The following is a 13,669-nucleotide window of genomic DNA, read 5'->3' as shown; positions in this document are numbered from 1 at the left end:
TTAAGCAAACATTTTTATAAAACCCACTCGTTCTTGTAAAATAGATCGGTTAAAAATGTATTAAGAATACTAACATTGATTGGTTGCTTTTATAATCTGTGCAAGTATCCTTGTTAGAGAGACTTCTTTTCTTCTTCCACAACAGAGTACTAGAAAGAATTGGGGCTAGAGCTCTAGTGGCACATGTCAGGACATTTGCAGATTTCTTGGTGTATGAATTCTCTACCTCAGCAGGAGGCCAGCAGCTTAATAAATGCATTGAGATTCTGAATGATATGGTATGGAAATACAACATTGTAACACTGGATAGACTGATACTGTGTTTGGTAAGTATTGCCTTAAAAGAAAGGATGTGAGAGGTTTCACAGAACTTGATCCTTGCATTCTTCGTCACATTTATGGGAGCAATCTTTTTAAAAAATGCATTGGTTTTATGTATTGACTATTTGCCAACCCCAAAATCAAGTAAAACAGTAGATTAGTTCTGTAAGCAACATAGAACTCAGTCATACAGTTCTCTGAATCTTCGGGGGAAGATTTTCTTGGTTATTTAACGGCAACCATTGAATTAATATTAATGTATGTTATTGTTGTTATGCTATGGTGTGGAAACAAACGTGAAGTCTTGTAGCCATTAGAGTTTTTCTATTTTTGCTTGGAACCCAACCTTTTTCATGTAGAAAAATAAGGGAGAAATAGCATTCTCTGACTTTCCAGGTTATTCTGTAAAATAAAGAAAAGCAGAATTTACCCAGAGGAAATTAAATTGGGTTTTAAAACTTTAGTCCAAGCATGTCAGTGGCCAGAAGTTTGAAGAAATTTTAGATTCGCTATCGTTAATTGGATAATTTCAAGAAGAGAATTGACAGCCTAAAGAGAACTAGAATTCACAGTAACATACTTTCACTGGGAATTTTTTGAGACTTTTTGCCTGTTGAATAGAAAATGTGATTGTTAGGTTCTGTCATCTCCTGTGAAAACTACCCCTATTGTGTGTCTTCACTCCAAAAATACAGTTGAGAGATCACGTGAATTTGTGTGTAAATCTACAAGTATGTAATGTGCAGTTCCATAGGCTAGCCAATGATTAAAGGTTCTAAAGCAGACACTGATATCAACTCTAATTCCACGTTTTCTGATCCTTTTTGTTTAAAGGCTATGCGTAGTCATGAAGGAAATGAAGCTCAAGTCTGTTACTTCATAATTCAGTTACTCTTACTCAAGCCTAACGATTTCAGAAACAGAGTGAGTGATTTTGTGAAGGAGAATTCCCCAGAGCACTGGCTGCAGAATGACTGGCATACTAAGCATATGAGTTATCACAAGGTATCAAAGCTAATAAAATCCTTTTGTTGTAATACTATGCTATGGAGTTCAGATCAGCTAAAAAGTCTTTTTTTCCTGTAAATTACAGGACAGTTCTGTAGGCTCTTGGAGTTAGTTGATAAGTATTAATTTATTTAGGCTAGTATTAAAAAAACAATGCTATGTTTATGTAATAATGTTAAAATTATAATGCAATGATATCTAAAGATGGAAGCATCTGAAGGGTTGGTTAGAAACTTGTTAATCTAAATCCAATAATTTTAAAAATTATTTAAAAAAAATAAAAATAATTAATTTTAATTATTTTAAAAATAATTAAAAATTTACTCAGAATAGATGTCCTGTGCATCAGGGAAAAGATATCTGTTCTCATATTCCCCATCCCTGCAGTGCTAGCACAGAGCCTGGTTATGGTGTCTTCGCTCCTATATCTCTTAGAGTCTGCATACCAAGCTCCCCTGGTGTTATGAATGCCTAAGGTTGCAGTTTCCCAGGGAGTAATTACATGCATATTATACATGTTATTAGTGTTCTGACTTAGTACGTAATGCAGAAACTTCTGGTAGTGCTGATTCCCCTAGATTTTCTCTTAAACCACTTGACAGGGAAAACACAGTCACTGCCTGCTTTCAGCTTTGCATTGGTTTCCTTAATGCTCCTTTATGCCCCTTCAAGTGGTGGTGAAACTTTGTATATTTTTTTTTCCTGAAGGAGTTGTATGTAGGAGTCATAACCACTATTTAATTTCACTCAGAGATAAATTTTCTTCAGTGAGATTTACGCTGGTAGCCTCTTATTACATTCATGTATGATGATAAGGGTTATGAAGTGTCTTTTTAAAGCAATGTCTATTCTGAATATTTAATGCAGTGCTTTTAAAGAAAGAGCTTTTAATTTTGTTGGATTTCTTCCCTTCAGAAATACCCTGAAAAGCTGTATTTTGAAGGCTTGGCAGAGCAAGTCAATCCCCCAGTTCAGATTCAGCCACAGTACCTACCAATTTATTTTGGAAATGTATGCCTGCGCTTTCTGCCAGTGTTTGACATTGTAATCCATAGATTTCTGGAACTGCTTCCAGTGTCTAAGTCACTAGAAACTTTATTGGATCATCTGGGAGGTTTATACAAATTTCATGGTAAGTTATCTGGGAATGCAGACTTTTTATTCCAATTGTGACAATTCTGTTCTTTCTCTTTCATTGCCTTCATTCATAATTTTGATCTGCTAGCACAGTGATGTTTAATCCTTTCCTATTCTGTGAGCCCTATGCACATTTCCATAAAGAAGTGTGTTCCCTGGTTAGTGTATTTCAGCCTACAAATAGTGAACTTGCTTTTATTCTGGTAGCTTTTGCTAGTGCATGCTTAACACCTTTCCCTTTCGCTCCCTCCTAGTAGTGAGTACTTGGACTTGTGTCTTAACAATCTTTCTGTTACCAACACTGAAACAGACAAAAATCAGAAACAAACAAAAATTCCTCCATCTATCTTTGTTTAAGGTGAAATAATTTAACCTGACTTTTTAATATGCTTTTTACTGCACTGTTACAGTAAGTTTTGTGTAGATGACATAGCTATGTTATGGCCAGACATTTTACAATATTCTTTTACTGTGATTTCATACCTGGAGTCTTCCTATTTAATACCTTTTATATGAAGAGGTGATTTAGTGGATTAGTGTCGGATAGATGATTATGTTAATATTGACGTTCTGTGATTGACCTCTACCCATCTCCCCACACATCAAAGTATAAATGGAAGACAAAAGAGAATCAATGTTGTATAGTGAAATAAAGAACATGAATCCATTCTAAATACGCTATTTTGAAATACTGCAATTTAGTCTTAGGGAACTCTTGATTTTAACTTTGCCACCAGAAATGTAACGCTGCATCCTGTTCACTTTTTCTTCTTGGCAGACCGTCCTGTGACTTACCTGTACAACACTCTTCACTATTACGAGAGGCATCTCAGAGAGCGCACAAACCTCAAGAGAAAGCTTGTTCATGCCATTATTGGCTCTCTCAAAGATAATCGCCCACTGGGCTGGTGTTTAAGTGATACTTATCTCAAATGTGCTATGAATGCCCGAGAAGATAATCCATGGATTCCTGATGACATTTACTATTGCAAACTCATTGGGAGACTAGTAGACAATATCCTTCTTAAACTGTGCATGAAATAAGCTGTGCCAGCATCTCCTAGCTTCATTTCATCAAAATGTAAAGTTCAATTTCCATCTGTTCAGCCTAAATTCATATTAGGTTACTTCAGCATATTTTAACTGTATGCATTTGTTTCTAAAGGTGTGAAGAATGTCAAAGCAGTAAACCAGTTAAGCAGATATAGAACTGACTGGAGATGATTAAATATGTATGTATATTCAGTGGTCCTTTTGACCAGTACAGAGCAATACCTTTTAATTACAAGCATTATTTAGAAGATGAAAACAAAGTTGTAATATGTTTCTTCAGTATTTCTTTCTTATTTTGTGTAGGGAGTGTGCTCTCCTAGTAAAAGCAGCTTGAAAAATATGGTGAAAATGATATAGACTACAACTTTATAAAAACTTCACTATTTATTCCATTATTTCAAAATACTTAGTGCATTCTAAATTGAATTGTAATTGTGTCATAAAATCAGCTTGACATAAAGCATGATTGTTTAAAGAACAATGTAGAACATAAGATCATTTTTTTTCTAGTGCCATTACCAGTATCACTAAGAAAATATGTTGTAAGCAGTGCCACATTTAGGCATGTATATAGCTGAATATATATAGGTGAAAGTCAGTGTACGTGCTGTTAGCTACTGCTGACAATCTGTTTTTTAGGTGGGAAGAACTAGAAATTATATCTTAAACACAAACCTAAATTTTCTTAATTGTTGCTTTTTCCTTGTTATGGTTATGATCGCAGTTGATTTAAATTCCTGTGGAAATAACTAGTGAACCCATGCAGCTATGTTCTAGAGAACAGTGCTAGACACCTTCTCTTTCTGGGTTAGCTTTGTGGAAGTTGGCCAGTTTTCTGGGTGTCGTGTCTCTTCCTTCACTTATCTTCCCAAACCTGCCTTTCCTTTGAGTAAACTTCTTCCAAGTTACACATAATCTATCTAAAGAAACCTAAAAATACATAAAACCCTGCTTTTATGCAAATGTCAACAGTGTGGTGGGAGATCTTTTCTGTGTGTAGCTCAGATGAGCTAGAATTCCTTGTGAAAGCAGAGTATTTTCAGACTAAGCAGGTGCTCACTTTGCATAAACTGTCACCCTGGAGTTCTGCTAGGAGATCATATACTGAAGCAAATTAATGGTTTCAGATTATGCAGAGTAGAAAATTCTTGTTATTTTCATCTTGTCATGGAAGCAGATGGTGAATGAGATGGTTGGTGTTGTTTTGTTCCACCTCTTAATCAGGGAAATTTATCCTCTGCATGACCATGTGTGTAATGCATCTGTAACTATGTATTTGTGCAATCTTCAGTGACTTGTATTGATGCTCTTGGCCAGATGTCTTATTTTTATGAACTGTGGTTATTTTATTAGTTCTCAGTAGCTTATCTTTCACTTCAACTCAACTATGTGTATGTGTCATATAGCTATATTTTTAAATACCATGCTGCTTACACAAATCTTTGTTGGGGAAGCTTTTTTTCCTTAATCATTGTCACCTATGGCAGGAAAATCACCTGGTCCGTTTCCAAATTGTGACTGGAGATTCAATGAGTTTCCAAACCCCGCTGCCCATGCTCTTCATGTTACCTGTGTTGAGCTCATGGCCTTGGCAGTTCCAGGAAAGGATGTGGGCAATGCACTGTTGAATGTTGTGCTGAAGAGGTACGTTGCATCTCTGAAACTGTTTTCTGTAATTTATTGAGATTGCTAAGGTAGTTTGTGATACTCGTTTTCATTGATTTTTATAATTTTTAAGTATAAATAATAACATTTTTAATTAGGTGTTTTTGGAGGACAAACAAAGCTATAGGGGTCAAGCAGAAAAATGGTGTGTTGGATTCCTGTACTGTTGTGGATTGTGTGTACTTCAGGAACCGTTGATTCAGCATGATGAAAAGATGGAGGGAAGACCTTGCACTAGCTAGCTAATGAATTATCCAGTGGGTTCAGCAGCACAAAGACTAGAAAAAGCCTGTTGTCCTTTCAGCTGGTGTTGGAGGAAAAAAGTTGATATGCAGAGAAAGGGACAGGAAGCCTTGGCAGGATTCCAGATCCTTGAGATGCTAGTGTAAAATCAGAGATACTTTAAAACGGTGTAGTGTACCAAGGCTGGCGTTCTGTAAGGATGCATTAAGCTTGACCCATAGTTCTGTTTCTTGATTCCTAGCTCAGTCACCATGAAAAGAACTAAAGTGAAAGGAAAGACCTAGTATTCTTTCAGTGACTCAGATGTCATCTTTGATAAGCAATGATAAACTGAAATGATTTTTTTTAGCCTTATTCAGCTTAGTAATGTATTATTGTTAGCTTTGTTTGTGGCATATGGAGGGAAATAGTCAACAAAGGGACAAGTAGCCTTTAAGCGCTCAAGTCTGTTTGTAGCAATCACAGTGTGATTACAGTATTTGAAGAAAACGTGATACAAAAGCAAAATCATGTCTGAATAAAATTTTGCTATTGGCATCGTAGTGGTATTAATATTGTCTGTTAGCTCTCCTACATAGCTGCATATCTTTGTATAGTTCTCTCAACTTCGTGAGAAATTTTCTTTGTATAAGTACACCTTGTTCTAGGTACGTGAAAAGCACAAACTGCAGTTGTGAATTTCTGAGACTGAGTTTTCTTTTTCTCTGTAGTCAGCCCCTGGTGCCAAGAGAGAATATCACAGCTTGGATGAATGCTATTGGACTAATTATCACAGCCTTACCAGTAAGTCGATATGTTGTACTTTTAAATAAAAAAAAAAATAATAATCTTTTTTCCATGTAAAGATTAGCATCTTCCTGGAACATGTTGTAATTTTTTTTTTTGTAGTTTGCAATGTGACAGCCAACATCTGTAGATTCTGCAGAGCCATTCTGAAGGCTACTTCCATGTTAGAAAAACATCTTTTTCTACTTACCCAGCATGGAAAAAGTGAACAGGCTTTCTGTTTTTTTATTTTGTTTTGAGTCGGGGGGAAAAAAGTGAATCACTCCTATTTAAAACATATTTAATTTCCACATCTATAATATTAATTATAGACTGGAGCTATGAAGATGAGAATTTTCATAAGACTTCTGATGCAAATCTAGTGTTTTTTATAAATGCTTACACTTGCACATCCTGTATCTCTTAAATCATGTAAATAAGATGTGCCTAAGACTGCAAAAGCAAGTATATGTGGTATTAGAGATCATGTTTCAGTAGAAATGTTGATCTCCTGAATATAAACGGTATCTGACCAGGAATGTCTGGATAATTTTGATCTTGTTTACATGTTGTTTATATGTGCAACAGTTATTTTCACGAGGACTTCTGTCCAGCAAAATGGTTCCTTTCCTTGGAAGAAAGACAACATTAATTATGTCCTTATTTTTATTTTTTTTTTGATACGTGTTTCTCCTGTTCCTTCTCCTTGCACCTTCATCTATATTCTCTGACATTTGTACCCTTCCTTTGTACCCTACTCAGAAAATTCTTGGTCTCTTTTAATCTGTGCCCTGTTTATTTTGGAGCTCTTTACATTAGCTTTCTAAATAACCAAGTTCGTAAGATACATCTTGATAATGCCACACCCTTTAATGTGTCACATCCACTAACAAAGATGTATTCTGTATTGTGCTTCTTAATTTTCAGGTTTGTCAGACGTATTTATAAACTGCCATGTAGTTGAAAGCATCTTAGAAATATGATAGTGGTAGAGAAAAGATGAGGAGCGTTATCTTAGATGGTGTTCCTTTCAGAAGGAATTCAGGCTTTTTGTTTTTCCAGGAGCCATACTGGATTGTTCTCCATGATCGCATTGTGAGTGTCATCAACAGTCCCAGCCTGACATCAGAGACAGAGTGGGTTGGTTACCCGTTCCAGCTGTTTGACTTCACAGCATGTCACCAGTCTTATTCTGAGATGGGTTGTAGCTACACTTTGGCTTTGGCACATGCTGTCTGGCATCATTCTAGCATTGGACAGCTGTCTCTTATTCCTAAGTAAGTGCTATGATACTTGATGATTTGTCTTACTCCATGCATATTGTAGATAACAAAGCTGTACTGGTAGTATTTATACAAGCACATATCTAGGGGGCAGCACCAAAACCCACCTGATAAATCTCAAGGTTTATTCCAGCTCCCTATTCCCCTGACATGACTCTTGTGTCTGTTAAGTTTCAGAGCTCTCATCTAGAGTGTGATTGCCTTTCATCTGCCTTTTTAAATTTTGATTAGCTTTTATGCTTTTGTTTGTTCCTTTCATGTTCAGCTTTTCTTAAAGGCACTGATTGTAGAGTAGTCCTAAAGCATCAACTGTAATTGGCAAGTGTGTCCTTTATTCTGGCAAGTACCCTATGGCTGCCAGCTGAGATGCTTTACTGACTGAAGGATGCAATAGTGGTCCAATTAGTCATTAAAGCAAGTAAAAAGTACCAGAAGTTGATGAGACTTTCCGCAGTGCTGTGTTAATGACAGAATTAGCAGATGTCATTTACAAATACCAAGTTGTAATATACTGGACAGAAAAGTGAAGGTAGCATGATGTATTCCTGTCAATCATTTGTGAGCGTTGATTTAAAATCGGTGTTAAAACTTCAGAGCAAAGCTTTCTCGCTGTATATGGCATTCTGCTAAGCTCAGGTGGGATTGTCTCCTTGAGACAAGGTTCTAGTCTCGTGATAATGTCTGGAAATGTTCTACACCTTCACTGAAATAGCTAGTATTTTCTGAAGTACATGGTAATTTCTAAAACGAAGACTCTGATCTGCGAGAGAGAATCCTATGTTTTAGTTAAAATTTGGGCTGGGGGAGAAAAAGTGCAATTCAAATAGGATGTATCTTAAAATGTTACAGGTTCCTCACAGAAGTGTTGATACCCATAGTGAAAACTGAGTTCCAGTTACTCTACGTTTACCATCTTGTCGGTCCTTTTCTTCAACGGTTCCAGCAGGAGAGGACACGATGCATGATAGAGGTAAAGTGTAGCTCTTGGATTACTTTATGCAGTGTATGGTATTTTTGCTTTTCAGTTACATTAAAGAGTAGAATGCGACAGAGATCTTTCTTATAAACATTTAGAATTGAATTCTATACAAATAAAATGGGTTTTAAGGATCTGAATTGCTGAGTTGCTATTCAGCTACCTTGTTAACTGAAACCCTGTCCATTTGGTTCAGGATGAAACACCCAGCACTTTTTTTTTTTTTAAGTGACGTTTGCTTTGGCTTTCAAATTGCATGCAAAATGTGCACCAGACTTAGTGTGTTTTTTTTAAAAAGCTTCTATGCGGGTTAAAGAAGGTAAGTAAGAACTATGTACTGTGAGAATGAGGGAGCACAAGCAGTTTCTTACACTGATATTATTGGGGGGAAGAAAGGGAGAAAAGAGATGGAGTTGGCCAGCTGCCAGATGACCTAAATAACTGCAGGTAGCAGAGTCCTTTAGAGAAAGACAAGCTAAACATGGGAAATGTGTCTTTACATATTTGTGCTGACAGCAAATATCTGCTAAGCCTGTATGGCAAGTATGCATCTCATCTCTTTCTAGAGTTTGATCAACATAATATAAAGGTTTACCACCACTACTAATTGTTTTTCATCCCAAATTACCCATGTCTATGCTGGGGATTTCAATTTAAATCTTCTTAGGTTCCTATTAGATCTACTGCTGCAATATTTTCCCTCATTTCGTAATAAACTGTTCAGTTTACATACATTGTTTTGTGAACAAGTCACAAAATGTAGGAAGGCATAAACAGTGAGCTTTGAACTGTTGTTCCTATATTTCTGGATGTATTGTGAATACAGGATACTGTAAGGAGCTGTATCGGTTGAATAATCATATCATAGTGTTTCTGTATATTTCTTTACATATTTCCTTCAGTTTTCCTACTGAGCTGTGCCATTTTCTGATTCTTTAAGTATATTTTAGAAGCATGAAACAAAAAAATACATACATCATCATCATTTAAAGGTTGGACTAGATGATCTTTGAGGTCTCTTCCAACCTAAATGATTCTGTGATCATTTGGGAATCCACAAATCATTTTTTTTTTTATTCTTTTCTCTTTTTTTTCTCATTTTCTTATAGCTACAATAAAAGTCACACCAATTTTTATTTTTTTTTTTCCATGAAATAGTCCTTAAGTACTGGAGGGCAATAGAAAATGCTGTTTAGGTGTGGAGCAGTATCTTTTTATAGGCTCCTGTGTAATACTGTAAATAGCTAGTAAATACTGCTTCGATGAGTTTATTCCTCCCTCAGGAAGGAAGGGTTTTGGTCTTTTTTTCTCTGCATTGAACCAAAATACAAGAAAAGATGGAAAGATGATAGCTTTTTATGTTTCTTAACATTCCCATACTACTACTTTTCCTTTGCAAGGAACTGATTTCAGTGTCAGAATATCATGATGAGTTACTCCCTTCAGAGTAGGCAGCAGCTGTTGTGTGACTAAAATGACAAGTCACAAAGTTCAGATTTCACATTACCATTTTTAAATGGTCAGTCTTACATAGGTTTGCACACAATGCCTCCTTTATTAAGTATACGGAAGCATTCTAGTTGTAGAGAATTCATCTCTCTGTGGAGAATGCTTAAACTATTAAAGTGCACTGTATGTATTTGCCAAAGACCTAGCTGTAGTCTAGGTACAAGCTAAAACAGTAATCTGTAGAGTCTTCTCTCTGGAAGACTCAAATACCTATAACAAGTTTAACACAAGATTTATTAGCATCTACTTTCTCAAGTTTTGTAGGCACTTATTCAAAGCATATTGCAGGCAGTGATGTTCAAGTATTAGTTATGTAACGTACCAAAATACCATCACTACTCTCGCTGAAAGTTAGCTTTGGAAAAAAGAATCATTTAGACAAGCGTAATGGGATTGGTTAGACTTGCCCATTTGTCTTTGCAAGAAATAAGCAGTTAGGAATCACAGGTACTTAAAAAGCAGTATATTTATTACACTGTTGAACTGTTTCTGTTCTAAATCACTTAAAAACCTGTTTTGATTTCGAGTGTTTTTTGTGTCTGTGGAGACAGATTGGAGTGGCATTTTATGAAATGCTCCTGAATGCTGATCAGTACAGCTCGCACCTGAACTACATGGATCCTATCTGTGATTTCTTGTATCATATGAAGTATATGTTTACAGGTGACAGTGTGAAAGACCAAGTAAGTAAACAGTCAATAATGATACTTAATTATCCTTTTTCCTTATGGCAAATTAATATTTTTAGGAGTGGTTTTTGTATGTAGCATTAAAAAATGCTTAATTGTTGACTGGGCTCTCTGTATGCAAACTGGGGAGTTGGTATATTTTTATACAGGTAAAACCTTTTAGACACGGTAGGCTGAGTATCTCAGATTTCTAGATTTTCTGTAGTGTGAAACTTCAGATTGCAGCTTGAAAACTTTTTAAGTACTATTATTAAATAACCAGTAGAAACAAAGCTGTCAAACAACCAAAAGTTTATATAGCTTTTTCCTCACTTCAGTCCATAGCTTTTAAGTTTTTCCTTAGTTTCTGATTCAGCTAATATAACTTGTCTTATGACAGAAACAAGAATGTAGCCATAGTTGGTGGAAAAGTAATTCAGCTAGTTTATTTTATAACGGTGTGGGCTTCCTTAAAGTGATTTGTGTTAATCATTTGCAAAGTGTTGCTGTACAGCTATTACACCAAGGAGCGGTGTAATAAGGTTAGTTGTCAGGAGAGGTCTGTAAGTTAACATGGTGAATAGAACGTTATGTGATTTACATGATTTACTGCATCTTTTTCCTTTTTTAGTTGTGCGTATGTAATGGTCAGGTACAGTGGTCAAAATACTTCTATTTTACCAAATGCATTTGCCTTTATTATTATTTATTATTATTATTTTATTTTACAGGTTGAGAAAATAATTTGTAATTTAAGACCAGCTTTGAAACTTCGGTTACGTTTCATAACGCACATCAGCAAAATGGAGCCAGCAGCTGTTCCACAGCAACCTCTTAGTAATGGCTCACCAGCACCACAGCCTAGCCAAGTGCCTGTTAATGTTGCTTTGCCAGTTACACAGTGAAGTGAAGTGTTAGGTCAGCCTTGGTGTGATGGTTTCCTTCTAGAAGTCAAGGTGAAGCATCATCTGATCTGCAATCTGGTATGCTGTGTAAAAGGAAAAGAGAACTGCGTGCAAATTTCTGCTTCATTTTCTTTTCCATAATGAAGTTGTCCAACTGTATACACACCAGTTTTCCTGCCTATTTATGTCAGACACTAAATAAGGTATATGTTACCTTTCCTTGAAAGCACTGAGTAAACTTTCTCTGCATGCAAGTACATGGATTTCTGAAGAGTTCATGGTATTCCTGCTCCCTAACCTGATCAGAGTCACCTGGATTTTTCCTTTTATTTGTCTATGAAATGAAAGGACACTCAACACATGTAGCCTGGTAGGAAAAACAGCCTTTATAAACTTGGCCTCTGCATTATTAGAAGTTTGTATTTTTTTGTCCAACAAAACTTAAATTATTCTCATCTTTTGGGCAGACAAAATAAGTTGTTATACAGAAAATCTCCTAGAAAAAAAGATTGCATCAGTTGCATTGGCTCAATTATTCTCAGTCTTTGGGAGGATGTTATGAGCTTTTGAAAATATCTGTAAATTTTATATGTACAGTTTACGTTCAACAAATGAGCAGTGGGTTTGATCTAGCATCAATTACTAGACTGTTAGATTACTACCCAGAGGCTGTCTAATGAATTTATTATGAAAGTCTGCACATTCAGTTAAAGCTATGCTGGTTGTTATTTTATCTTTCCTATTTGGGAAATGGTGTAATTTTTATCAGGTCAATCGTATGAATTTTATTAATATCGATATCTTATATTTTAGATTTGTATAATATTCGACTTTAAGTTTTTTCTGTGTACTGTGTTCTGAGAGTTTTGATAAGAGAATTGAAAGACTAAATGCCTTGTAAATACTCGTTTGTCAATTTTTTTTAATTAAAAACAAAACAACCAAAAAAAGCAACCTTTTATGACTGTAGTAGTAGTGTTTATTTGTTTTTCATAAATTTTGTGTTAAAAATAAGGATACCGTAGCAAGTATATTTCCATGGCCTAAGTTTATCAGCTTCACAATAGTACCAATTTCCACCCATTTCAGAGTCTGATTTCTTTCTCTGATGTATGCCTTTTTCTAAAAATGTGATAGTTATGAAAAGGAGTTGTTGACTCTATGAGTAGAAGTGTTTTTTGGTTGGTTGGTTATGAAGACTGTCAAAAAGGGACAGCAAACCTGCATTGCTGGAAACTGCCCTCATTTGGATTGTATGCTTGGATCCCAAATTCTGCTAAGTGTAATTTAAGTAAGAAAAAACTGTGAGTGCTTTTCAATTAATTTGTCTGATATAAAAACATGTTTGCTTATCACATGCTACATGTTTGGTCTAAAACATGTTGTGTTCCATTCCAGTCAAGTTATTTTCGTTTTGATAAAGAGGTGAACACAACTGGTCTCCAAAACTCCGGTGGGGACAATCCTATCCATAGAGGCATTCCCACAGGCTTTCACAGCAGATTCTGATGGTGGCTTTGAAAGCTGCTGTTGTCAGTGAAACAGTATTAATAGTGGTTCTCTTCCTAAACAATTTTTGGAGCACACAAACAAAGGCCTGCAGAACAGCAAGTTACCTGGCTATTCAGGTAGTCATGTTATGACTGAATTATCTTTAACACTGCAGGCATTTTCCTGAATTGTCTCACTTCATATTGAAATAGATTTTTAGCTTGATGTGGACTCTGAGTGTTCTTTTAAGTGTTTAAACCTCATCTGACTTTTATAGAGAATGTTTATTTAGGAGACTTGAGCGATGTATGTAGCTGGTTGAGTCAGTGGAGATTGTTCAAAAAAGTTTGCATTCCCTCTTTAACCACCAGAGGGAGACTTCTTCAGAAAATCTCATCGTTGTGTGTGTAATGCATCACGGCATCATGAATACTCAAATCTTCGGAGTTACCAACATTTTTATCCAAGATTTAACAACTTAGAAGCCATATTGTCCTCTTGTCCTAAATGTTTAAAATATGGTTTGTTTGTGTTTTTGGTGGTTTTTTTTTTTTGTAAACAAGTTTGCTTAAGGACTTGCTAGAGCTGTGGGATTCACAAAATCTTCCAAACACATCTAGAAGGCTTAAAGCTACATGCTTCTCC

At 35.7% G+C, this 13,669-nt stretch overlaps 1 protein-coding gene across 3 annotated transcripts in view; it reads left to right on the top strand.

Annotated features, from left to right (window-relative positions):
• MED23 (mediator complex subunit 23) overlaps nt 1–12,513 on the top strand; it is a 37,293-nt gene extending 24,780 nt beyond the window's left edge. For all 3 annotated transcript variants that reach the window (XM_084284676.1, XM_084284677.1, XM_084284675.1), the window contains 10 exons: nt 146–326; nt 1,156–1,326; nt 2,245–2,461; nt 3,245–3,481; nt 4,998–5,163; nt 6,138–6,210; nt 7,255–7,469; nt 8,325–8,445; nt 10,512–10,643; nt 11,360–12,513. In XM_084284676.1, the coding sequence (XP_084140802.1) occupies nt 146–326; nt 1,156–1,326; nt 2,245–2,461; nt 3,245–3,481; nt 4,998–5,163; nt 6,138–6,210; nt 7,255–7,469; nt 8,325–8,445; nt 10,512–10,643; nt 11,360–11,533 (1,687 nt within the window). In that variant the 3' untranslated portion in view covers nt 11,534–12,513. The remainder of the gene's footprint in view (nt 1–145; nt 327–1,155; nt 1,327–2,244; nt 2,462–3,244; nt 3,482–4,997; nt 5,164–6,137; nt 6,211–7,254; nt 7,470–8,324; nt 8,446–10,511; nt 10,644–11,359) is intronic.
• The last annotated feature ends 1,156 nt before the right edge of the window (nt 12,514–13,669 follow it).

Source organism: Netta rufina (assembly GCF_964035555.1).
Source record: "Netta rufina genome assembly, chromosome: 3".
NCBI lineage: Eukaryota > Metazoa > Chordata > Aves > Anseriformes > Anatidae > Netta > Netta rufina.
This window is presented reverse-complemented; position numbering and strand designations above follow the sequence as displayed.